Here is a 22,573-nt window from a genome sequence, read left to right as displayed (position 1 = left end):
AACGCACTTTCCGCGATATTCCCAAGACTGCTAACTGCTTCTTCCGCAAAGCCCAAAGGACCTAACGCTACTTGCTCGATCCCTCTGACGGGACAGCGGGAGCGGAGGAGGAGGGCTGGCTCTAGGTCTTAAGAGTGAACTTCCGCTTCCTCCGGTGCTGTGCCTCGTCGAGGGTATTGATGATGCTGGGATACTTGGCCCGCATTTGCGACTTCCGGTACGCACTCCCCTTAGTCACGCAGAGGTTGAGGTAGACGTCTTCAGTCGCGCCACCCAGCCCAGAGCTCCCACGCGACGGAAAGGGGGTAAGGAGCGAAGTGACTATTACGCAAGGCCGTCACCGTATTGAGGACAAGCCGATCGAGCGCACGCCGAACGACCGGGCCTACGACCCGACGGCAAAAGAGTATGTACAGCTAGAGCGCGAGAGAGGTGTTCTGCGTTGCTCACCGTGTTTCTGGAAGTTTTGGTACGTGGCCATGTGGAGGCACTTCCGGACCGCGTAATAGCCGCCATGAGCCTGGTGAGGAGCAGCCCCGGGTACGCGCGCAAGGGGTGGAAGAAGAGGTGGGGTTGAGTCATGCCCTTGCGTTGAGAGAGACTTACTAAGTATCTGCAAAGGAATCGACACTTTAAAGCTATAGTTTTAAGATAGAGTAGGAAACTGGAGAACAAGACGGTCGATATACTATGCACCTTAGCCGCCACGTCTTAAGGCACCTGGGCTCGGGCTATCTTAGGCCTCGATAACTCCCCAGTTGACGTCATCATAGTATACTTAGATCTTATATACTTCACAAAGGCTTCTGAGATAAAGCTATAGTTAAATCAATCTCTTCACTGTTCATGGTCCTTCTTAGTGAAGCTTTGAGAGCACGGAATAGCCGTTCAGGAATGTACTTTAATACCAAGGGATGTTCTTGACGGACTTAGTGAAGGCCTTCGTAGCTTTTCTTGCGCGTCTAATAGGGGGATATTTCACCTGTTTCTTGCACCAGTGGTGAAGGAAACGGCGATTCTCGATGGCGAACTCGATAAGATCTATCGCCGGGAGAACGAGGACCTTTTTCGGCAACCAGTATACATGAATTTCAGGAGACGAGGGCCTCCAACTTCTGTTTGAGATCGCGCCATTCCTGCTCGTCTAGGTAATCTGAACCAAGATCGTACATCATACCTAAGGCATCTACCTCCTCTCCCTGGCCTCCAATTGCGACCTCAACCAATTTTCGACAAATCTCCGGCCTATTCAAACTATGCAAGGCGGCAATCCATACCGCTTCCCTAATATGAGACTTTTTGGTGTAAATCCAGTCCCCCTCCCAGCCTAGAGCCGCACCCATTTCCCGGTCAAAATGCTCCCGGTACCGGTCAAGTTCCTCTGGCGAGTTCTCTGAATCTTTCATCCTCGGCCAGCCGTACATGAGTGGATCCCAATCGCGCGTAATCCAACTCGGATAGCCAGAGTAGCCGACGCACCGGGGCATGGTCTGAACATGGTCCCAGTCGATAATTCCTGTGACGTTGCCCTCCTCGTCTACTAGAACGTTTTGCGAGTCCAGGTCAGGGGCGGAAAGAACAAACGATTCGTCTCGGCTCCCGACAGGAAGACAAGGAACAATGACATCTAACAACTTGTATTCCGCAACCCCCCACTCATTATCTCTTTTTCTCACCGCAGAGTTCTCCCGAAGGTAGGTAGACATAGTGTCATATGGGCCCGACGCTACAACGCTGAAGCTGCCGTCGTCGTTCTCGTGCCAGCTGTAGCAGGGGCCAACAACGAGACGCCCATCCTCCTCAGCTTGGAGAGATCCAATCTTCTTGAAGCTAAACTTGGCGAGCTGAGCCAAAGCCTGTGATAGAGAGGTCAAAATCCTGAGGCGTCGAGCTTCGAGGCTTGGGTTGAGGGGATCAAACCAAGCCTGAGATACTGGCGCGCCTGGCATAAAGCTCATGCAGATATATGGAGCTCCAATCTCATTGTCGCAAGTGGTATCGAATCCATAGATTTCCGGGACCGGAATCGTGGTCTGGGACTTGATCAGGCGCAAGGTGGTGACATGTGACCGAATCGCATCGGCGGCTGTCTCTGTCATTCCACTACCCCATCCAGTGGCCGGCACACGTATCACCAGCTTGATGTTATCTAGCTGGATGATGTGGGCAATATTATACGACCCGCTGACCCGGGCGACTAGACTGCTTGTCGAAGCCTGAGAGTCGAGAGCCTTTTTTTGTATTTTTGACGCGAGAAGAATTAGAGAAGAGGCCGGAATTGAGACTAAGGGACCGAAGGTTTCGACATCCAGCTCATCCTGAGAGTTCTCGACCGACATTCTGGGGTAAGTGACGCTTGATAGTCGGGATGCTGCTGGTGTGCTGCTACGTGTGGTCGCGATGAGCAAACACAATGTTGCTCTGTCGATGAGAATTTGACGTTTATTGCTTCGTTCAGCTTCCTCACGTGATCCAAGTGTCGCCAGGAATGCAGTTGCGCACAGAATGACCCAACCTTCATCGTTCCCTGGGCGATTACTGCCTTTAAATATGAGGCCACAATAACACCAAGCAACGCTTAGGAATCAGACCCTAGGTAGTTATTAGGTACCTCGCATTTTCTCCTCGGGCAAATACGAGAGTAGCTAATAAGACTGTCTATGGGGCGATACGGCAAATTAGGCGGCAATGTGGCCCCTACTACTAATAAGCTGACGTACCCCTCCACGGGCCACCCCTTCACGGACCAGGCTTTTTTTGTACGTAGGTAAACCAACATATAAAAAGCCTAGTCCGTGAAAACCAACATGTAAAAAACCTGGTCCGTGAAAACCAACATACAAAAAAGCCTGGTCCGTGAGGGGGTGGCCCGTGGAGGGGTACGTCAGCTTATGGGCTCAATCAACGACCAACAGCCGCATGGACATGATGATGACTGGATAAGTATAAAAACGCATTATAGAGATGTTGGCTCCTAGTACGGCGTTATGGGGCGGTGTTTCGGTCTCAATATCACGCCCCGTTAAAATAGGTATACCTACGTACGGTAGGGTGGTGTCCTTGATTGATAGAGGCGCGCACCTATGTATTAGGCAGATCCGTAAAAACCTCCCTAGCCCATTTATTGTTTCCATATGCCCACAGGTCTTCTACACTGGGGCCTAGTCTCCCCATTGTACGGCCCGCGGGTGGCCCGGCGAGCGCCTGACCTGAAGGTAGGCGTTGCGGTGTCAGTATACAGCTAGTCTGAATAGCCTACCGGACTATTTGGCGTCCAGTGAGCCTACAATGCTACCAACATGGTGGCCGTTCGACTGGTTTCCAGTTTTAGGCTGGCTGAAGACTCAGTCACCAACATATCAACCTCAGAGAAAATGTCGGCAGATCTAAAGTGTCTTTCAAACCGAATAGGAGCCCTCCAAGCCCGGTCAATGGAAATATAAACATCTACTAATCCGCTTGGATAGTGTAGTCCTCAGGTCGAATTAGAAGACACACACGACATTCGACCACTTCGCACCTAGCCTTTCGCTTGAAAGTCTAGAGTCACAGCTTCAGGAACACCAACAAGACGCACGTTTAAACAATCAGCCCACAATGCTCGAATCAGGTAGCGAGACACACCATTGGTAAGTTCTACGAACGTTTGTTAGATTCATACGCTGTATCTAGTAACTAACCGCTCCAATATCAGCCCGGTATGCAATAAGACTGCCAAGACGAGATGCAAAAATTTGGGCCACCTCGAAATCTGTAACACATGCGGGAAAGCATACGCGCCTGATTACAGCTCCGAATGCCCGCGCTGCAGGAATGCGAGGGTGAAGAGAGAGCAGAGGGAGGAGAAAGAGCGGGAGAAGGAAGAGCGGAGGGAAGAGAAAGAGCGGGAGAAGGAAGAGCGGAAGAAGAAGAAGAAGAAGAAGGGAAAATATTGAGGACTGATGTTGGGTTATAGTAGCTACCCAGCTAATTATGCGGATACATCAGATTTCAGCGGCGAACTGCTAGCACAGACAACTCAGCCCGTTTCTATCCTATTAGAAGGTCGGTTTCTTATGTTATTTTCAGGCAGGATAGAGCTCCCAAAGGCAGAATTGAAGACACACGATTGTTGAAAAGAGAATTTGGCTATATTTCACCTATTGGTATCATATTAGTTACCTGATGTATTACTTATATCGTAGATCAGTATTCTGAATATTTCTGGGGCGTGAGTATTCAACTGCTTTATCATCATGGTTGAATCGCACTTTCAAGTCCTCCCTGTTTTCTATAGTATAATTACTTAATTGCGTCTAATGTTTATTAACCCCGGCACGTTGACAGTCACCGCAAGATCTCTTGGTAAGCCGTAGGACAGAGGGAGACGTCTGAAATGACACGGGCGCAACGCCTTGCTATTTGATCAAGCCCGGAATACTTCCCTACACGAGGAATCACAATGGGTCTCGTCTGTTCTTTACTTCTGGAAACAGGGAACCCCGTCTTTATGACGTCTACAGAGTAGTTTGTTTGATGTTGTCAAGAAGAATAAGGCAGCGGCCGCATTCCTCGCCGCATGGCTTAGGGCATCGGTGGGGACATGTGGATGAAGTGTCTCAAAAGAGGCAAAAACTGAGGCGAAAAGCGCCGAGGGAGAATGGCAACGGCCTATGTTTAAATGAAGATAAAAGAGGAATTAGAAGGTTGAATTTGGGAAGAAGCGGAGAGTATGAGGGAACCAGAACTGGGTTTATATGGGAGGACTCTGGAATTGGGCGGGTTGAGTCCTCGAGGGAAGGGGTCCCATTTCTGGAACCCGGGGTCCAAAACTGTTCCCTCGCGAAAGTTGACATTTTTCAACTTGTAAAGCACTGCCCACGTATTCTTAACTAGATTCGACTGCTTTCATGAGCATTCTCCAAATAGGCCTTGAGTAAGCTTGAGCAGGGTGGTGTGGGTGACACGGGGTTGGTGAGTGCAATCGATGCGTAAAGCAACAAAGAAACATGTACCTCTGCATTCTGAGTGTTTCAACATGCCCACCCCCCCCCCCCCCCCCCTCCTTCTTGCTAAGATCAGCCAGTTGTGCTTAAATACGTTTACTATCTACCCCTAGCATGTTTCCTAAGATAGAATTATAGCTGTAGAGAGTTCTTGAGTTGTCTTCCAGTGCGATGGCTATTTAGATATCCGCGGGTGTTGGCGTGGGATCCTCGAATCGCTGGAGTTCCAGGAAGCCGCTTCCTCGTGGGCTTCGATCTCGGCCGCGCGAATGATACGCGCCAGCCCCCTAGACTCGCTCACGAGCTAAATGCTCTAGGAAATCCCTGTTGTTGGCCGGTTCTATATCGGTGAGTTGTATCAGACCGCAATCGTCCGTCATTCGATGCTCGCTAAGGTTTGCGCGGGTGTATGTCGAAATTTCGGAGTAAGGAAGCGCAGATAGTCGCAAACCAATGCGACTTGCGGTCAACGGCCGAGCTGGCGGCGCCTCTTGAGGGCTGTGCCGACGCCGGCATGCCCCGGATCAAGGGGTACGTGAGTGCAGCCGTGAGCCAACAGGACGCCGCATTCGAAGGCACACGACACGGGAAGAGGGAGTGCGCTATTTGGTCTAACGTAAATTCGTCCCGGAACTTGCAACCGCAGCCGCTACGCGAAATAGACTTCTTCATTTCGTTGTCTTCGCTATCAAGCCTCTACGGCAGCTTAGCGCGGTCGAATCGGGCGGCGGACCGCACGTTCCAGGACGCGCTGCCGTGTTACGGCGCCCGGTGGTCCTTAGCGTAGGCAAAGGCCTAACCCGGGTAGTGTTGATTTTCGAATATGATTGAGTGCTCGAGAAGGGTATTCAGGAGAGAGGTACCTGGATATTTACTCCTCGTTCCTTATTTATGTGCACCGGATGGGTTATGGTGGATGTGAAGGGCCAACAGATAGAGAGAGTCCTAGAAATAAATAGGTACCTAGCAAACGCTTCCACGAACACATCCGGCGATGGCGAAATACCTATATTGGTACGGATTCTGTGCTGCAATCCCGTCCTGAGTTTAAGCATAGGGTTGGACGGAAGAGAGCGTCGAAAATGCATCACATTATAACCAGAATGGTGAATAACTACAGGTTGCTAGTATAATAGGAGCTTTCTGGATGGGTATACCTAGCTTGTGGCTTGCCGGTGTCTTGTTGGGTAGGTACCTCTGATTACGTAGGTGTGGCTGAGAGAGGCAGTGTGGCGACGGGGTTCTGGGACTAGCCCGGCCATAGACTAGTGGACTCGAGGTGTGGCTGGAGCTACCGCGTTGGATCAATCAGAGGAAGCCGTCCGTCATGGGTTCCCCACAAGCGCGGGAGCAGCAAAAATTTTGGAGCTTCCTGTCTTTTTTTTTTCATTTTATATCCCCATTCGCACATCCAACCGAGCAGTACAAATCCGTACCCTTTCCCACATTGCCATTGGAACCGCAAGCCTCGTCGTTGTCAGCCCCAACGCCGTCGCGAGTGTGCCTATTGAACAGTGAATACACATTCGCACGGGGCATCGGCAAGTGCAGAGACGGCCCCCAATATGACCACCAAGGAGGATATCAAGCCCAAGGAGGACGAGTTCTCTATCAAGCCGACCGCCGTCACTCCGTCCGTTGACACGAGCACATGGCCGCTGTTGCTGAGGAACTACGACAAGCGTATGTCGCTAGAGCTAGCTAGATAGCCGCCCTCCATCGAGAAGCCTCTCGCGGTTGACATGCTGACCCCGCTGACCAGTTCTGGTTCGAACCGGCCACTTCACCCCCATCCCCAACGGCAGTTCGCCCTTGACGCGTGACCTCAAGTCCTACATCAGCTCCGGCGTAATCAACCTCGACAAGCCCTCGAACCCCTCGAGCCACGAGGTCGTCGCCTGGGTGAAGAGAATCTTGCGGTACGGCCCAGCACTCTGCTCGCCGCGATCATGAGAGGCTAACCTGGTGTGGGAATTGCAGTGTCGAGAAGACGGGCCACAGCGGAACCCTCGACCCCAAGGTCACCGGATGCCTGATCGTGTGTATCGACCGCGCCACTAGGCTCGTCAAGTCCCAGCAGGGCGCCGGAAAGGAGTACGTCGCCGTCATCCGGTTGCACGACAAGCTCCCCGGCGGTGAGCCGCAATTCGCACGTGCCCTCGAGACCCTCACCGGTGCCCTCTTCCAGCGGCCGCCGCTCATCTCCGCCGTCAAGCGGCAGCTCCGCATCCGAACCATCCACGAGAGTCGGCTCATCGAGTTCGATAACGACCGACACCTCGGCATCTTCTGGGTCAGCTGCGAGGCCGGCACCTACATCCGAACGCTATGCGTGCACATGGGCCTGCTGCTCGGCGTGGGCGCGCACATGCAGGAGCTGAGGCGAGTGAGGAGTGGAGCCATGGACGAGACCAAAGATCTCGTCACGCTCCACGATGTCCTCGACGCGCAATGGATGATGGATAACTCGCGGGACGAATCCTACCTACGCAAAGTCATCTCTCCCCTAGAAACCCTCCTTACCTCGTACAAGAGAATCGTAGTCAAGGACAGTACCGTCAATGCCATCTGCTACGGTGCGAAACTGATGATTCCCGGCCTGTTACGATACGGTACGTGCCAACCAGACCCTTCTCCCCTCATTCGTATCTATCCCGTGTGGGAAACGCATTTAACACGCCGCTATAGAGGACGGGATTGAGACGCACGAGGAAGTTGTTCTCATGACTACGAAGGGTGAGGCGATCGCTCTTGGCATCGCAATGATGTCGACGGTCGAGATGTCCTCGTGCGACCACGGCGTCGTTGCCAAGGTGAAACGATGCATCATGGAGCGAGACCTTTATCCTCGCCGATGGGGCCTGGGCCCTACTGCTACGGAGAAGAAGAAGCTGAAGGCGTCCGGGAAGCTAGACAAGTACGGAAGAGCAAACGAGCAGACCCCGGCCAAGTGGACGTCTGAGTACAAGGACTATGGACCCCCGGCCGACTCCGCGCCCGCGCCCGCGCCCGCACCTGCGGCAGCGGCAGCGGCAGCGCCGGCTGCCGACGTCACGATGGCTGAGACACCTGCTGCCGAAGCCACGCCGGCCGCCGAGGACGACAACAAGAAGCGGAAGAAGCACGACGGCGAGACGCCGGATGAGAAGGCGGAACGCAAGCGGAGGAAGGCGGAGAAGAAGGCGGCCAAGGAGGCTAAGCGTGCCTCGCTGAGCAAGAAGGCCGATTCCGACGCAGATTAAGAAGCACCGGGTGAATGCTAGCCTCCCAACCTAATTCTGGCTGCGAATACTCCTGCGTTCCAACACTTGGGTGATACCCCTCCTTTTCGGTCACGAGCTCCGTCACGTCGTCTAGATTCCCTATACTCTCCCTACACGGCGTCGTCACGCCCTGTTATATCATGCAATCAGTCATGTCATTGTATCGTGTTTTACTCTGTTCCGTTCAGGGTCTGCTCTACGGTGGGAAGGAAAAAGGCGTTCGCGAAGGATCTGCTTTGCTGATTTACGTTGCCGCTATGAATTCCACCTCCCTTTTTTTATTGTGGTTGTTTTCGCCGACGTGACGTGAATGCAACAAGGCGATCCCGATGTCATATAGGACCAGGGGCGGATCCCCCAAGAGGGGACCACAGTGCCTACCCGTAGATAGGCGGTAGCTGCCCAAGGCACGAGAGCCGGACGAAAGTGCTCTGCTCATTCAATCATCTTGGCATGCGGATTCGCGGCGTGCGTGCCGTCTGGTGACCCCTAAGGCGACGTGACTATACGATATCGTGCAATCGATGCTTGGTAATGTTGACTAAGTCCGCCGTCGCGCTGCCGCAGCGCGCAGCGGGGCCTGCTCGGCCTTTCTTTTTTTTCCTTTCTTCTCTTCTTTTCTTCCCGTTATCGCGTGACCGCATACGCCGTGTACGATGTGCGACGGCGGAGGTCGGCGGCCTCGGGCGGGCCAGCAGCCCTACGTCCCTCGCCACGAGAGCGCGGTTACGTCGCGAAATGGCCCGCGGCTCGATCCGCAGCCCGCCTTCGCCCTGCCCTCGCGCTCCGCGCCTAGCCACAGGAAAAGTGCCCGCCGTCGCACGTTGTGCGATGGCGCCGTCCGAAACCCGAACCCCGCCCTGGCGGCATTCTGAGTAAGAAATCGTTATACACGCCTACCGCAGAGGAGATGGATGCCTCGGATGGGCTTGGCTAGACGGGACCGGCCGCGCTGGGCTGGGTTGGGCTGAGCTAAGCTGGCTAGGCCACGTGTGTGTACCTACGTCTTTCGGGACGGCCGGACAGGAAGAGATCGCACGGAGGCGAGAAGACCTGGTTTTCGTCGTGCCATCTGCGGCGGTCTCCTGATGCGCCTCGGGCCACGAGGGAGCGAGGGCGAAGAGAGACACGGGGGCCGCCGCGGCGGGATTCCAACCTGAGACCTCGCGTATGCCGCCCTCTCGATTGGCGAGCATCGCCCGCGCACCGGCCGTGTCTCTGGAGCTCTCTCCCCTCCCCTGTATGCCACACGCGAAGCGTCCCCCATCGGTCCATCCCCCACGACTCCCTGTCGCTGTCGGCGCGTCTCAGACAGGTCTGGTGCCCTGGATGCGCTCCAGGCGGCGTGGGGGGGGATCGACCGAGAGCTAGAGCGCCGCCGGGGATGGGCGATCTCGCGACCTTCCGATGCGGGCAGGCAGGCGGGCTTCCTCCGCCTGTGCTGCGACCTGTCTCTCCATCCCGGCTGGGTATCACGGTCCGCGTAAGAGACCAGGGAGTAAGGAAAAACACGCCTCGCCCCTTGTGTTCCGGCGCTATGGAGGAGCTTCCAAGGCTAGTCCTGTTCTACTCCGCCCTGAGCAGCCGTCGCACGGGTTCTACCTGAGCACCAGCCTCGGCCAGACAGGTGGCCGCGCGCTGTCCCGCTGAGAAACAGGTCCCGCTTGTGCGAGTTGCATCTCGTGTCTCTCTCTTCGTCCGCCCATCCGACGCGTCGGACGGCCGGGTCGAATATTAAGGTTCCCGCGTGCGACGCGCGAGAGGAGGAGAGAGAGAGAGAGAGATCTCGCGCTTTCGGCGGGAAAACGCCAAGCGTACGACCCGATAGGTCAGGGGGGCAGGCAGTAGTTCAGGGGAAACGCAACACGGATGGTCCCAATGGTCCCGTACTAAGATGTCGACCCGTGGGGCGCGACTCCGTGCGGGTGGTCGAATGTGTAATGCGTGTGAGATGTTTACGTACGACTTTCATGTGGGCTTTACTATGACCTACACATTACCCTGTGCCCTCAATAGCTGATATTTTGTGTGCGCGCCGGCGGAGACAAGACAGAAAAAGAGACGAGCGGGGTATCGGATGGCGTCTGCGAGGTGATTGCAGCTGTTGCGGCATCCCGTTTGGTGAAGCCGTGAACGTTAGAGAGTTGACAGAATGAGTCGACATCCCAAAGCTGTCATAGACGAGATAATGCCACTATTCCAACGCGGCTCGTCACCGCAAGGCCGACCACTCCGCCGCATCAGGGGTTACTGAATCACCAGTTAATATCAGCTCGCATGTTCGACGGCTGAGACGCCGCATGAATCCGCACTGGCCCGCATCACCTCCACACTAACTAGGTTGATGCTGGAAGCCTCAGATAAAATTTACAGTGTCACATTTGCTGGGTCCGCTTTAAGGCGTATCCATTCCAGATTAGACTGGCCCGTCCTTAGCGAGAGGATCTACAAACTCATGTATGAACGTTGCCCGAGGCTTACATTGAGAGATCTGCAGGTTTCATACATTTCCTTTCTTGTCTCTCTAAGCTGCCGGACTTGTTTAGCAACATTCAGCTTTATGATGCCCCGAGTCTCGCAAAGACATCAGACAGAGCCCTGATTTAGTACACTAGTATTCCAAGACCAAACTAAACAGCCAAGCGCCAGCGGACCTTCTATGAGAAGACGTACCACGAGTGCCTCGGGTGGTCCATGACAAAGAGGCCCTCTCCGTCGCCTTACCTAGGCCCGTGTCCTGCATATTATCGGAATTTCTGCTCAGGGGGGATGGGAGAGTCATAGCTCCACGACAGACGAAGTTACACGCGTCCACAGCGAGACCATGTCGGCCGCTAGATTCCTTTTCTGTCCGTGTCCCACTGGGTGGCATGGCTTAGCCATACGCCCTGGGATCTGATTTGACTCGCATAGTTACGCAGCCGTGTTGATGGCGCCTAGCTGGCAGGTTGGCTGCTTTCATCTATTGTGACGTTGTGCATGCATTCCCGAGGGTATGAATAGAACATGACTTGCAAGATCATGGGCAGCCCATGTCCATTGGTGATTCGAAAATATATAAGACGCACATGAGCGCCGGCTTCATCCCATCACGATCTGTTTGTTAAGCAAAGCGAGCACTAGCCTTGTTGCCAGTCACAAGCACGGCTTAGTTTGCAGCCTTCCCATCTATATCCTGTTATAAGCCGGCGTCTCGAGACCCCGGATACTCCTCGCTAGTTTAGTCCGCATACATACATACGTACTAACGGGCAGGTATGGAGCCTCTCCACACGCTTGTAACGACGGCGCTGCTCTTGCTGGCCGCCGCTCGCGCCACGGCAGCGGAACCCCCACACCATCTCCGAAGAGCACAGGATCTCACTGTGCCCGTAATTGCGGCAGACTTCCCCGACCCTTCCGTGACCCGGGATGCAGATGGTACTTGGTACGCCTTCGCGACCTCGCACGACAACAAAAATATTCAAGTGGCGAGAGCAACAGAACTCCGAGGAGAGTGGACCCTGCTGGGCATCGATCCCCTTCCCCGGGCAGGTTCCTGGGCCGAAGACGGCAACAGCTGGGCGCCCGACGTACGCAGAGTGCCTAGTGGAAAGTACGTCATGTATTATAGCGGCCAGACGAAAGTAGATCCCTCGCGCCATTGTGTTGGTGCCGCAATTGCAGATACGATTACCGGGCCGTACATACCCCGGGATGAGCCACTCAATTGCGAGCTCGCGCGGGGCGGTTCGATTGACCCTGCCGGCTTCGAGGATGCGAACGGCAGGCAATACGTCGTGTACAAGATCGATGGGAATAGTATTGGGCACGGAGGTAGCTGCCTCAACACCGTGCCCCCTATCGTTCCCACGCCGATCCAACTGCAAGAGGTAGAACAAGACGGCGTGACAAAGATCGGAGATCCAGTCACGATTCTCGACCGTGACGATGCGGATGGTCCCTTGGTTGAGGCACCTGACTTGGTGCTGGACGAGGAGGAGGGATTATACATCTTGCTCTACAGCGCCGGGTGCTATCTCGAGCCGAGCTACAGCGTCAACTACGCGACGGCAACCAATGTGACGGGTCCGTTCGAGAAAGCGCAGCGTAGATTATTCAGAACCGGCGACCGCGGATTCCAAGCCCCAGGCGGTGCCAACGGGGTGAGGTCGGAGGATGGTGTCACGCTGGTCTTCCACGCGGGCTGTCCCGAGGGGCGCTGCATGTTCATAGCCGGCACGGTCGCTTCTGGTCGGGAGCTTTGGGTTGAGTGAGCCGGCGGCGGCGGGCCGGTTAGGGCATACACGCGTGCCAGAGCACGGAGAACACGGCAGATGGGACGAGGTCCTGGGAGAAATATAGACAGGGCATAACACTCGGGGACGAACGCCGACTTAAACGCTCACTATTGCTTGGGGGGGCAAGACTGAGTTTTCCGAATTGCGCGAGAGTTCGAGGTTAGATGACGAGATGGGCGGGAGAGACAGAAACACTGGGACCGGAGATTTGGTGGGAAGGATGGGCGGAACTAGCAGACAATACCTATCGTGAGCTTTCAACCCACCCCCGTCCTTGTGCTTTGTGCGTTGGAAGCTGTCCGAGTCAAGTTTATGTGCGATGCGGACGGGACCTTCGCACCCTCTGGGCGCCAGGTAGGTGCCTCCCATCAGGTAAGGCCCGTACCTGTAGACTATGTACCTAACCTACATGTACGCTATCCCCGAACACCACCCGATAAACCCGCCTAAACTCCGGCCGGCTCGCCACGCCGAAGCAGACCCGCTAAAGAGGTCTATTGAGCCAATAGGGGGACGTCTCGTCTCGTCAGAATGGGGGAGGGGGCGAGCTCAGACCACCAAGATGACAAGGCACCAGTTGTGTAAAAATAAGCGCCCGCTCGCCCATCCTTTTCCTTCTTCCCTCCCCCCCAACACAACCAACACACGAAGTCGCCAACTTGCAACCCTGCAACCTGCACGCTCGCCATCACATCGCACATCGCCGCTCTCTATCCACGCATCTACCAACAACATGCAGCATCGACGAAAGCAGACGCTATGCTCCGATTCGATAGGGACCCGTCACCTCTACTGGCCAATCCCGTCGCCCCCCGGGCAGTTCCACGTTCTCCCGATGCCCTGAAGTACTTTCACACGCCCGCTCGACTTCCTCTCGTACTAGCCCCGGCTCGTCTCGGACACGCACGAGCTGCGAGGACGTTTCTCGGGAAATGTCGAGCAGTGACTGTCGAATGATGAGCAGGGTAAACTAAAAGGAAACATGGGTCCGAAGACCGACCCCGTTAGGCGGTTCGCCCCCGGGGCCATCGTGCCTACATACTGAAAGAGAATGCCCGTTCGATCCGTCGGCATGCACGGCATCGCCGCGTGCGTGCCGAGTGGCAGGTAGATCGTGTGTGTTCTTGTGGCAGATAGCCAATGGGCCTTCAGCTATTTTCGCAGACTGGCCCCCATGGGGTCCCCTACAGCGCCTCCATTGCCGCTTTTGGCCATGAAGGGCGTTCCCCTGTCCCGAATAGGGTCACGTTGGCATAGGGCTGTTCTCCCCGTCCGTCCATTGCGCCCAAACGGCGGTTGTCTTTGCCGCCAGCGACCCTATCCAAGACCCACTCCAGGTGCTCCCGTAAGATTACAGGGCAAATCACGGCGCTTAAGGACAGCACGATCCAGACCCGGCTCTCCATCTTACTGCTTCGTCATGTGAGATCGTCGTCCGCTCCTACTGCACGAGTACTACGTGGTATACGCACCCCACCCCCCCCGATGCTCTCTGCAAGGGTCGGGAACGGTAGCATACCTGTGATGCTACCTCTCGTCGTATCTCTCTACCTCGGCGCTTCTAGGCGCCCACTGTCACCGAGTTCACTCTAGGGCGAGATCGAAAGAGTAATACATCTCTGCCGCATTTTTGACGTCGAATAAACTATATCAGCTGCCCCGTCCCGACTTCGTCGCGACACCCTGTAGATGTTTGGGTATTCCGCGTCGGGACCAATGATTATGTCGTGAGATCCGTTGAGAGTATATCCCCATCCCTCTAACCAGCCGGCTGGCGGTGGTCTTTTTCGCTCTTTTTGGTAAACTTTCTGATAATACTTTTAATCTATCACCTTCAAGATCGCCCAGCCATTCCTTACTACCGTCGATCTTTTTAGCACAGGGCTTCTTATTCGTCAACAGCACATCTCCGAGCGAGATGGCTTCTCTTCTCACCGCTTTAATTCTTACCCTCTTTGCGCAACATACCGCGAGCTTACAGGTCACGCCAAATTCCCCTTGTGCCTCCCTCTGTATAGATTCCACAGGCCTCGACGTCTCCGATCCGAACTCATCGACGACCGGAAACGACGATATCACCTGCCATGACTCCCAATATTCGAGCATGCCGACTGGCCAAAAGTTCCAGAGATGTATGACCTGTCTTCAGGATAGCGCATTTTCGCAGGGAAGCGAAAGTGACCAGACTTGGTTCCTATGTAAATTTGCCTATGGCCTATACAAGTGGTGGTTCTAACCGCTCCGTAGACAATCTCAGATATACGTTTGACTATTGCATTTTCGGATTTCCGAATGCAACGGGGACACCATCAACGCCATGTTCGACCTCGACTGCCTGCGGCACATTGGAGAGGACGTTGACGGACGGGAACCTGAACCCAAAAAGTCACGGCTACGCGTACTGCGGCGCCGACGGCAGAGCCATGTCTGATGAGGTAGTCTCCCAATGTTTTTCCTGCGTGGCCGCTTCAGATGGCCTGGACTATCTCGCAAACTGTAAGCCATTCTCCCATCACCATATTACTCCATGGCATTGCTAATGCTCTGGTAGATCTCATCGCTCTTCAGACGGGATGCAAGCAACAGCCACCCGCCGGAATGTTACTAGGGTTGAACGATACCGTCTTCTCAAAGACAAGGATCAGTGCGGTCGACCCCACCGCCCCCGAGACTACTGAAGAGAAAAGTCCGCCTCTCTCTGTAACCCAGATTGTGGGCATCGTTGTCGGCGCCATCGTCGTGGTTTTAGCCGTGGCCGGCTTCTTTTTCATACGGCATCGTAGACGGCGCAACCGTCGTCTTCTCCTCGGGGACACGAAGCCGTTGAAAATGCGGCCAAACGCGGACCGAAACTGGCCTGCCTCGCCACTTTCATTTCAGTGCCAAACGCACTTATCTCCCAGATCGCCATCTTTTTCCCCAGACCCGTCGACAGGTGTTATCCAGGAAGAGAAACCGTATTCCGGTCCATACCCAGCCCTGAATTCCCATCCCATCTTTACAGAGTCTCCAAGTTCGAAACGATCCACATGGCAATCCCAAAACAGCCGCGGCCTCGATTCCTTCGTCAGAGAAGAATTGAAAACGATACCGCCTCACCACATTTCGACGGCCATTCCCGTGATACCTGACGGTGTGCACTATTCCACGTCGCCCAAAGCTGGCTTTTTCTCCCCGACGGACGAGCCAGCTAGTACCACTAGCACGAAGAGCACCGCGCAGCTCCTACCCCTAAGGCAGTACAACCCGGCCGAGTACGCCGTTACCTCGCCACAGGGGAGCACCGTCTCTGGCGGCACGTTCAGCAGTCCTATCTCTGGAACGACAGCGAGTCCCCTGCTGAGCCGCGCCTGGGACCAAAGAACGCCGAGGTGGGACCCGCTCCCGCGAGCAAACAGTAGGCCGCTGGTTCCCGAGACATTGGATAAGGTCACTCCTACGGTTGGAGGTAAGGGTAGAAGGACTGGTGGTGCGGGAAGCCCTGTCGAAACCAAACAGATCAACGTCACTTTTCCGGCGCCGCCCACTCGGCGGTAGCCCGAATGTATTCTAATATTTCCTATGTTTTCCTTTGATCGATTATATGTGTTGTCTTTGGCCAAAATCCGTGTCGGGCACAGAGGATGAGGGACGATAACGAGTGGATGTGGGTACACTAATAGCATGATACCGCGGCGTTCATTTCATCTACGATAAAACATATGAAACATCAACTACTACCCAACTATTAGGATAACTCGTTAAACAAATATTTTAAAAAATTGCTTGAGCATCATCGGAGGGCCTTCCCTCCGACACACGCGGTGTGAGAAGGCGAATAACCACGGCATAGCAGAGGTCGAACAGGTCCTGCCTGGCTTTAGCTAGGCCTTGATGATCCACCCTCGCACATACAGAAGCGCCCCTAATCAAGACTGAGGCTTCACCGAACGCCCGCAGACGTACACCTCGCGGATATTCCTATCGTCGCCGGTCATGAGGAACTTCTCAAAAATGATGCGCGTATCATCGTCGTCCTGGAGCATAGCCATGACACCGGCGCTCTCGTTGGCGTCGATGACGAGCGCGTCGAACTCGCGGCCAGCGGCGAAGCAGCCGACGCGGTCGCCGACGCCGCAGACGCGCGCGCCGCCGAGCGTGGCGAGGTAGAAGACCTCGGCGAGGGTCAGGGCGGGGTCGGCGCCGGCGGTGGCGGCCTCGCGGGCGGCGGAGGCGACGAGGGCCATGCGGGCGGCGTCGAGGACGCTGCTGGAGAAGCCGCCGCCGCTGTCGGTGCCGAGGCCGATCTTGTGGACGCCGCGGCGGAGGAGGCGGCGGACGGGGGCGGCCATGAAGCCGCCGCCGACGGTGGCGTTGGCGACGGGGCAGTGGGCGACGCCGCAGCCGAGGGCGCGCACGCGGTCGATCTCGCGGTCGTCGACGAGGCAGCAGTGGGCGAGGATGGTGCGGGGGCCGAGCAGGCCGAAGGAGGCGTACAGGTCGGCCTCGCTGCCGGCGAAGGCGGGGAACAGCTCGCGCGTGCGGCGGACCTCCTGCTCGGCCTCGCTGAAGTGCGTCTGCACGGCGAGGCGCGGGTCGGCGCCGGCGAGCGCGCCGAGCCCGGCCAGCAGCGCCGGCCCGCAGGCCACGGCGAAGCGCGGCGTCAGCACGTAGCGCAGCAGCGCGCCGGCGGGGTCGAGCCGGCGCACGTGCGCGATGCAGGCCTCGGTGTCGCGCAGCGAGGCGGCGGCGTCGGCGTCGCAGAAGCGCGCGGGCGCGCCGCGGTCCATGTTGCACTTGCCGACGAGGGCGCGCTGGCCGCGCGCGTGGCACAGGTCGGCGAGCGCGCCGGTGGCCTCGGCGTGCCGCGAGCCGTAGTACGCGGCGGTGGTGACGCCCTGCCGCAGCATGCCGCCGACGCAGGCGGCGTAGACGCGCCGCGCGTGCGCCGCGTCGGCGAACCGCGCCTCGTTCGGGAACGTCACCTCGGCCAGCCAGTCGAGGATGTGCAGCCCCTGGCCCAGCCCCCGCTGCCCCCACTGCGGCGCGTGGTTGTGCGCGTCCACGAGCCCCGGCATCACGAACTCGCCGCGCCCCAGGTACCGGACCTCGACCCGGGGGCGGCCGTCGGCGTCGGCGTCGGCGGCGGGGGCGGGGGCGGGGGAGGGGTCCAGAGAGGCGAGCACCGACGGCACCGCCTCCCGAGCGACGTCCTCGGCGAAGTGCGCGATCGTGCCCCCGCTGTCGACGACGAGCAGCGCGCGCTCGAGAATGACGAGCTCAGACGGCCCGAGCGAGTGGATCACAGCGCCGTGGAAGATCGCGCGGCGGTCCATTTTGTCGCAGTGTCTGTCGAATCCGCAGATAGTAACACGCTCAGATGGCGTGCGGAGAAAGAAGAGGTGTCCGTGGACTGGTTTCCTTGGGGGTTTCCTAGGGAGCTGATAAGGTCGTGCGAGGGTGCATCGGAGATCGACTCGAGATAGGTGTGGTAAGATAAGTAAGTGCTTGACACCCCGCGCCGGCTCGAGAGCTGCTGGCATGCGAAGCTGTCAGCTGCAGCTGCTTGTACTGGATTTGGAGGTGAGGAGACGGGCCGGAAAGGGGTGAAAGAACAGGTGTGAAAAAAGGGGGATTGGTGAGGAAGAGATTCTAGGTAATCGTCGTATTTTCTACATAAGATAAACCTCCTTTTTTAACTCAGAGAGAAGTGCCATGTTTATCTTGGAAATCCTAACAATGTATATATATTCCCAATAAACGAATCTATACAGTAGTGTTGTCGTGCCTGACAGCTATCTTGATCCTGCCCTCAGCCCTTCTAATCCTCCTTCACTGCGCCTAGCCGGTTATTCTTCAGCCTGTCTTTGAAGACCTTGTAATGGGCGTGCCACTTCTCGTCCAACCCCGGGAGCAGCGGCACCCCGGCCTTGGCCAAGTCTCCATTGACCCAGCTGAGGACCTTCTCGATGTACGCGTCCTCGGTGGCGAACATGCTATGGAATTTGTCTCCGGGAAGGAACTTGGCCTTCCTCTCCTTGTGCTCCTGTTGCATTTCCGCCTGTGGCGGGAGACGGACTTGTCCGGCGAAGACCTTGGCGGCGACTTGAGCCTGGAAGTCGAAGAGCGAAAACGTCGACACGAGGTGGGATACGCCTATGAATGCCAGCGTCGGGTCCTGGATGTAGAAGATGTCCTTATGCAGGTTGTGCGTGATGTAGCCGTCCGATGTTATCAGAGTCTTCTCGTCGGCATCCTGCCAGGACACGAAAGGCTGCTCCAGATCCCCGAGGAACGGGTACGAGGTGATGTATCCAGTGGCGACGACGACGTGATCGACACCTTCGAGGACTTTCCCGTCTTCTAAAATGATCTTTCCTGGTATCGACTGTCCCTTCTCCAGCACCTGGGGCCCGGCATCGGCCGCGGCTTCGTCAACGACAAACTCGGAAACCATCGCGACTCGTTCGGTGGCCTCGGGTAGAGCCGACGCAAGCACGTCAAACTTGCTTTCTCGTCTGCTCTGGATAATCTTGGCGCCCAACGGCGCGGACTCCCTAGCGATATCCAAAGCCGAGACGCCGGCACCGATCAGGAGCAGTGTCTGGTTGCTAAAATGGGCAGGAGTCCGGTACTGTTTTGAGTGCGTGACCCGACCCGGAAACAGCTTTTTCCACGTAGATAGCCCAGGTATGTCCGGGACGAAGGGGACGTGATAGTGTCCGCTCGCCACTATGACCGCATCGAATTTCCAGGTCCTCTTCGTTAGTGTGTGGCCGGAACCAGCCCTCGAGAAGGTCCTTGTCTCCACTGTCCACTGACTGTCGCCCTTCGGCTTTGATACGCTCTCCACTCTGGTGTGAAATTGCACTTTATCGTATATATTATAAAGGTTAGCGATGTCCGCGATATACTTCGCAACCACCGTCTGCTCTACCAGCTCCTCGTCGCTCTCCGGCCAATTCAGGAGACTGCTTCGCATAATCGGGGTCGGGATGTTATTTTTCAGGCCGGCATAGCTGGCAATTACGTTAACATCATTGGAACCAGCATTAAGAGCCTATTTTGGAGAGGCCAGGTGCAGGGAGCCCTGGATGGTAGGCATGATCCACGCATTGTAACATGCTGTGTGGTGAGTAGTAGTATAGATTGAGATATTATTCCCCTATTACGTACCACGGAGTTGGTGGGCCATGTCTCAGGGCGACTTCATCCGAGGTCAATCCCTCTTCCTCGACGTCCTCCCAGTGCGGGCTGGGAGGCCGGACGTTAGGGAACGGTGGGTCCCGATCTGGCTGCGGGTTATAGTCCCAGACGCCGCCCACGACGCCGGTCCGCTCGAACACGGTAACGTTCAGGCCGGCCCGGAGGAGGTGGGCGGCCGACACGACGCCGCTAATTCCCGCGCCGATGACAGCCACATCTCCAATGTTGCCAAGGGCTGGGCCGCCGTCGGTCCCGGTTTCAGTATTCAGGGAACCCATTGTGTGTGATGGTGCAGGGGGGGAGGTGGATGAGAAAGACGGCAATCCCAAGGTCGGGAATACATCAGATATGAATACAAGCTCGCCCTATGGCCGTGGGTAATACGTGGGACGTTGCACTACCGATCGTGCCATTGTCCACGTCGACAGTACGATGGACCTATTTTCTCAGCACCTTAGTAAGTGCTGATTAGAAATCGATGGATGGCGCTGCGAATGGGACCATCTTCTCCCGCGATTGCGTGCTCGATAAGCCGGTGCGGAACTGCGAGAAACACGTGGGGGCGTAGGGATCCGGACGCTGGGGATCAACGAACCAGTTGTGCCGTTGGCCAATGTTGGCATTTTGGTAGACTATGAGGCCATCGCGAAGAGATGGGAGGAAACAACCCCATTGGCTCGACTAGCTACGAGCCATACGCGTTCGAGAGATAGCTTTATACTGAGTGGACAACGCGCCGGCAACTCTTCGGTGCAACTTATTACGTTGTATATAGGATCAAAATATGGGAGCGCTAATTGTCTATGTTGCTCCCACGGCTGATTCTACCTATTCGATGCTAGCCTCTCGAGCTTTCGAGGCGCGTTCTCGGTGATGTAGGAACCGGATCGTCAGCGCAGTGGCGATAAGGCTGGCTCCGAAAAACACCATGGTAATGTAACCTTTACGATAATGCGGGCCTTCCACCTGCTGCCAGATAATGAGTGGCAGCCATGCCTGGATCACGTACGCCATCTCGTTCATGGCTCCGACTACCAACGCCCGCTCCTCGTTGTCGTCGCTGCAGATCTCGTGGGCCCACGCGAAAGTCAGTCCGCTGATTCCGCCTCCGATAGTTCCCACGACAAAGCAGAACCACTTCCAGCCGTTCGGGACGTTCCAGGCGGCGAGACTTGCGTTGGTGATAATATTCACCACCCCCGAAAACATCATAGGCGGCCAGCGAGCACCCTTGAAGACGGAATCGGACGTCCACGCGTAAATGTACGTAAAGATAACGGCAATGCCCGAAGCGATAGTGGGATAGGAGTTGATGGCGGTGATGCTGTAACCTTCTTGCTTCAGCCAGATTGCGAAAGCCGGCTGCCCACCGTAGCCGAGACCGTTGTTGAAGAAGATGTATAAAAACACCAGGGAGTATATATGCCACGAGGTGAATATCTTCTTGAACTTGGCCTTCGTGTAGGACCCTCTGTTGGCGCGGCCTTCTAGCTCCATCCGTTTCCTTGCCAGCTTAATCTGATCCTCTGTCAACCACCAAGAGCGTGTGATTTCGGGAACGTCCGGGAAGAAGAAATATCCCGCTATCGCGATGGGGAGCGAGATGACGGTGTTGATGATGAAAAGCCATTGCCAACCACGGAAGCCGTTGACGTCGTTGAGCCTGTAGACTGCCGCCATAAGGTAGCCAGAGAACATGGAGCCTATCGCGCCGCTAGCGTGGAAAATACAGCTTCTCTTGGCGAGCTCGTCTTTTCGGTCTGTGAGATGTTAGTACCTTATTATTGCGTGATAACCGAGGTGTTCGGTTGGGCCAACAGTAACGGGGAGTGAAAATATTGCAACATACTATAAGAATCGGTTAGTCTCTGACAGACAATGAAGAAAAGGGGCTAGGCAGGCTTATACATACCACCAACTCCCGATCACATACTGCATTCCAGGATAGAACGCACTCTCCGCAAGTCCGATGAAGAATCTCAGAACGTAAATTTGTTGGGCGTTTGTACATTTGGCGAGTAGGATTGTCAGGACAGACCATACCACCTAACGCTCATTCAGTAACGACTTCGAATAGGGCTTTGGATGATCCAACATACCTCGCAAGTCGGTATCCAGATCGAAGGCCGAACCTTGGTTAGCAACATGTTGCTGATGCCGTTAGTCTGGGTCAGAGTCCGGGAGTTGGGCATGATGACACTTACCTAGGAACTTCGCCGATGACATAGCCAACCGTCCAAGACATGATCATGTAGTTGAGCTGGTTTCCGTACAAGCCCAGATCCTCTTTCATACCGGACACGAAGGCGCTGTTGACGTTGACCTGGTCGAGGTTCTTGATGAAGTACCCCAGAGACGCGAATGTCAAGATGATGGCGTCCAGCTTGAACAAGAAACGCCTCTCCTCGGGGGACTTGTCAAAAGTGTCCCAGAAATACGACCTCCAGGTCTGTTTAGGCGTTACGGACACCGGCGAAGATTGGATGTTTGTCGAATCCACATCGCTACGATCAGAGCCTTTGACGGCCAGATCGTCGTCAACGACGGCCGCAACGCGAGTCGAGGCGATCTCCTTACTCTCCATCTTGTGCCGGCTGAATTGACTTGCACGAGAGATGAACGACCCCGACTGTCTCACCGAGAGCCAGGGAATAACGACTTATAAATGCGTCGGAGCTGCTCTGAGCCTTGACCCGAAGTTCATCCTGCCCCCTCCCATAGCAAGAGACATTCTGCAACGTTGAGAACGCCGTGGATCCATTTTGCAGCGTATCACTGCATGAACTCCCTTGTAGAGTTGTCCACCTAGATCTACCTAGCTAGGATGCGGGAACTCGTGGAATGATACGATCCCCGTCCG

At 55.8% G+C, this 22,573-nt stretch overlaps 9 protein-coding genes across 9 annotated transcripts; 4 read left to right on the top strand and 5 right to left on the bottom strand.

Annotated features, from left to right (window-relative positions):
* Window positions 1–121: 121 nt before the first annotated feature.
* GGS23DRAFT_595161 (uncharacterized protein) lies at window positions 122–481 on the bottom strand (the record flags this gene model as incomplete). The annotated part of the gene is made up of 2 exons (XM_051518270.1): window positions 122–321; window positions 451–481. 2 exons carry the CDS (start codon window positions 479–481, stop codon window positions 122–124), a joined length of 231 nt encoding a protein of 76 aa, XP_051374355.1.
* A 394-nt stretch (window positions 482–875) lies between these two features.
* On the bottom strand, window positions 876–2,742 carry GGS23DRAFT_560127 (uncharacterized protein). Its single transcript, XM_051515866.1, has one exon. It carries the CDS (start codon window positions 2,337–2,339, stop codon window positions 1,092–1,094), a length of 1,248 nt encoding a protein of 415 aa, XP_051374354.1. The 5' UTR covers window positions 2,340–2,742; the 3' UTR covers window positions 876–1,091.
* A 2,298-nt stretch (window positions 2,743–5,040) lies between these two features.
* On the top strand, window positions 5,041–5,803 carry GGS23DRAFT_436596 (polyketide synthase). The gene has a single exon (XM_051513901.1). It carries the CDS (start codon window positions 5,395–5,397, stop codon window positions 5,770–5,772), a length of 378 nt encoding a protein of 125 aa, XP_051374353.1. The 5' UTR covers window positions 5,041–5,394; the 3' UTR covers window positions 5,773–5,803.
* A 538-nt stretch (window positions 5,804–6,341) lies between these two features.
* On the top strand, window positions 6,342–8,958 carry GGS23DRAFT_560121 (putative rRNA pseudouridine synthase). Its single transcript, XM_051515865.1, has 4 exons — window positions 6,342–6,668; window positions 6,748–6,904; window positions 6,966–7,597; window positions 7,674–8,958. The coding sequence occupies exons 1-4, from the start codon at window positions 6,551–6,553 to the stop codon at window positions 8,225–8,227; spliced, it is 1,461 nt and encodes a 486-aa protein (XP_051374352.1). The 5' UTR covers window positions 6,342–6,550; the 3' UTR covers window positions 8,228–8,958.
* Window positions 8,959–11,236: 2,278 nt separating this feature from the next.
* Window positions 11,237–12,564, top strand: GGS23DRAFT_436569 (glycoside hydrolase family 43 protein). The gene has a single exon (XM_051513900.1). The coding sequence runs from the start codon at window positions 11,506–11,508 to the stop codon at window positions 12,502–12,504; it is 999 nt and encodes a 332-aa protein (XP_051374351.1). The 5' UTR covers window positions 11,237–11,505; the 3' UTR covers window positions 12,505–12,564.
* Window positions 12,565–14,200: 1,636 nt separating this feature from the next.
* On the top strand, window positions 14,201–16,299 carry GGS23DRAFT_436550 (uncharacterized protein). Its single transcript, XM_051513899.1, has 3 exons — window positions 14,201–14,726; window positions 14,776–15,024; window positions 15,080–16,299. Exons 1-3 carry the CDS (start codon window positions 14,447–14,449, stop codon window positions 16,063–16,065), a joined length of 1,515 nt encoding a protein of 504 aa, XP_051374350.1. The 5' UTR covers window positions 14,201–14,446; the 3' UTR covers window positions 16,066–16,299.
* Window positions 16,300–16,436: 137 nt separating this feature from the next.
* GGS23DRAFT_604097 (guanine deaminase) lies at window positions 16,437–17,843 on the bottom strand (the record flags this gene model as incomplete). The annotated part of the gene is made up of 1 exon (XM_051519562.1): window positions 16,437–17,843. One exon carries the CDS (start codon window positions 17,841–17,843, stop codon window positions 16,437–16,439), a length of 1,407 nt encoding a protein of 468 aa, XP_051374349.1.
* A 423-nt stretch (window positions 17,844–18,266) lies between these two features.
* Window positions 18,267–20,075, bottom strand: GGS23DRAFT_436290 (FAD/NAD(P)-binding domain-containing protein). The gene is made up of 2 exons (XM_051513897.1): window positions 19,684–20,075; window positions 18,267–19,526 (listed from the first exon to the last, which is right to left on the bottom strand). Exons 1-2 carry the CDS (start codon window positions 19,989–19,991, stop codon window positions 18,329–18,331), a joined length of 1,506 nt encoding a protein of 501 aa, XP_051374348.1. The 5' UTR covers window positions 19,992–20,075; the 3' UTR covers window positions 18,267–18,328.
* Window positions 20,076–20,541: 466 nt separating this feature from the next.
* GGS23DRAFT_604095 (MFS general substrate transporter) lies at window positions 20,542–22,297 on the bottom strand (the record flags this gene model as incomplete). The annotated part of the gene is made up of 4 exons (XM_051519561.1): window positions 20,542–21,473; window positions 21,633–21,759; window positions 21,813–21,864; window positions 21,918–22,297. The coding sequence occupies 4 exons, from the start codon at window positions 22,295–22,297 to the stop codon at window positions 20,542–20,544; spliced, it is 1,491 nt and encodes a 496-aa protein (XP_051374347.1).
* Between the last annotated feature and the right edge of the window lie 276 nt (window positions 22,298–22,573).

The sequence above is a fragment of the Durotheca rogersii genome (assembly GCF_024521655.1).
Source record: "Durotheca rogersii strain YMJ 92031201 chromosome Unknown GGS23scaffold_5, whole genome shotgun sequence".
Taxonomy (NCBI): domain Eukaryota; kingdom Fungi; phylum Ascomycota; class Sordariomycetes; order Xylariales; family Xylariaceae; genus Durotheca; species Durotheca rogersii.
Note: the sequence above shows the minus strand (reverse complement) of the source record. Positions and strands in the feature narration are given on the sequence as shown.

What these genes read in the sequence shown, in the direction of transcription:
- GGS23DRAFT_436569 (XM_051513900.1), top strand. Translation starts at nt 11,506, where the DNA reads ATGGAGCCTCTCCACACGCTTGTAACGACGGCGCTGCTCTTGCTGGCC.
- GGS23DRAFT_560127 (XM_051515866.1), bottom strand. Translation starts at nt 2,339, where the DNA reads ATGTCGGTCGAGAACTCTCAGGATGAGCTGGATGTCGAAACCTTCGGT.
- GGS23DRAFT_436290 (XM_051513897.1), bottom strand. Translation starts at nt 19,991, where the DNA reads ATGGGTTCCCTGAATACTGAAACCGGGACCGACGGCGGCCCAGCCCTT. An exon ending in CATGGCCCACCAACTCCGTG is followed by an intron (nt 19,527 to 19,683) that starts GTACGTAATAGG and finishes CGTAATTGCCAG; the next exon opens with CTATGCCGGCCTGAAAAATA.
- GGS23DRAFT_436550 (XM_051513899.1), top strand. Translation starts at nt 14,447, where the DNA reads ATGGCTTCTCTTCTCACCGCTTTAATTCTTACCCTCTTTGCGCAACAT. An exon ending in TGACCAGACTTGGTTCCTAT is followed by an intron (nt 14,727 to 14,775) that starts GTAAATTTGCCT and finishes ACCGCTCCGTAG; the next exon opens with ACAATCTCAGATATACGTTT. An exon ending in CCTGGACTATCTCGCAAACT is followed by an intron (nt 15,025 to 15,079) that starts GTAAGCCATTCT and finishes ATGCTCTGGTAG; the next exon opens with ATCTCATCGCTCTTCAGACG.
- GGS23DRAFT_436596 (XM_051513901.1), top strand. Translation starts at nt 5,395, where the DNA reads ATGTCGAAATTTCGGAGTAAGGAAGCGCAGATAGTCGCAAACCAATGC.
- GGS23DRAFT_560121 (XM_051515865.1), top strand. Translation starts at nt 6,551, where the DNA reads ATGACCACCAAGGAGGATATCAAGCCCAAGGAGGACGAGTTCTCTATC. An exon ending in TGGGTGAAGAGAATCTTGCG is followed by an intron (nt 6,905 to 6,965) that starts GTACGGCCCAGC and finishes TGGGAATTGCAG; the next exon opens with TGTCGAGAAGACGGGCCACA. An exon ending in TCCCGGCCTGTTACGATACG is followed by an intron (nt 7,598 to 7,673) that starts GTACGTGCCAAC and finishes ACGCCGCTATAG; the next exon opens with AGGACGGGATTGAGACGCAC.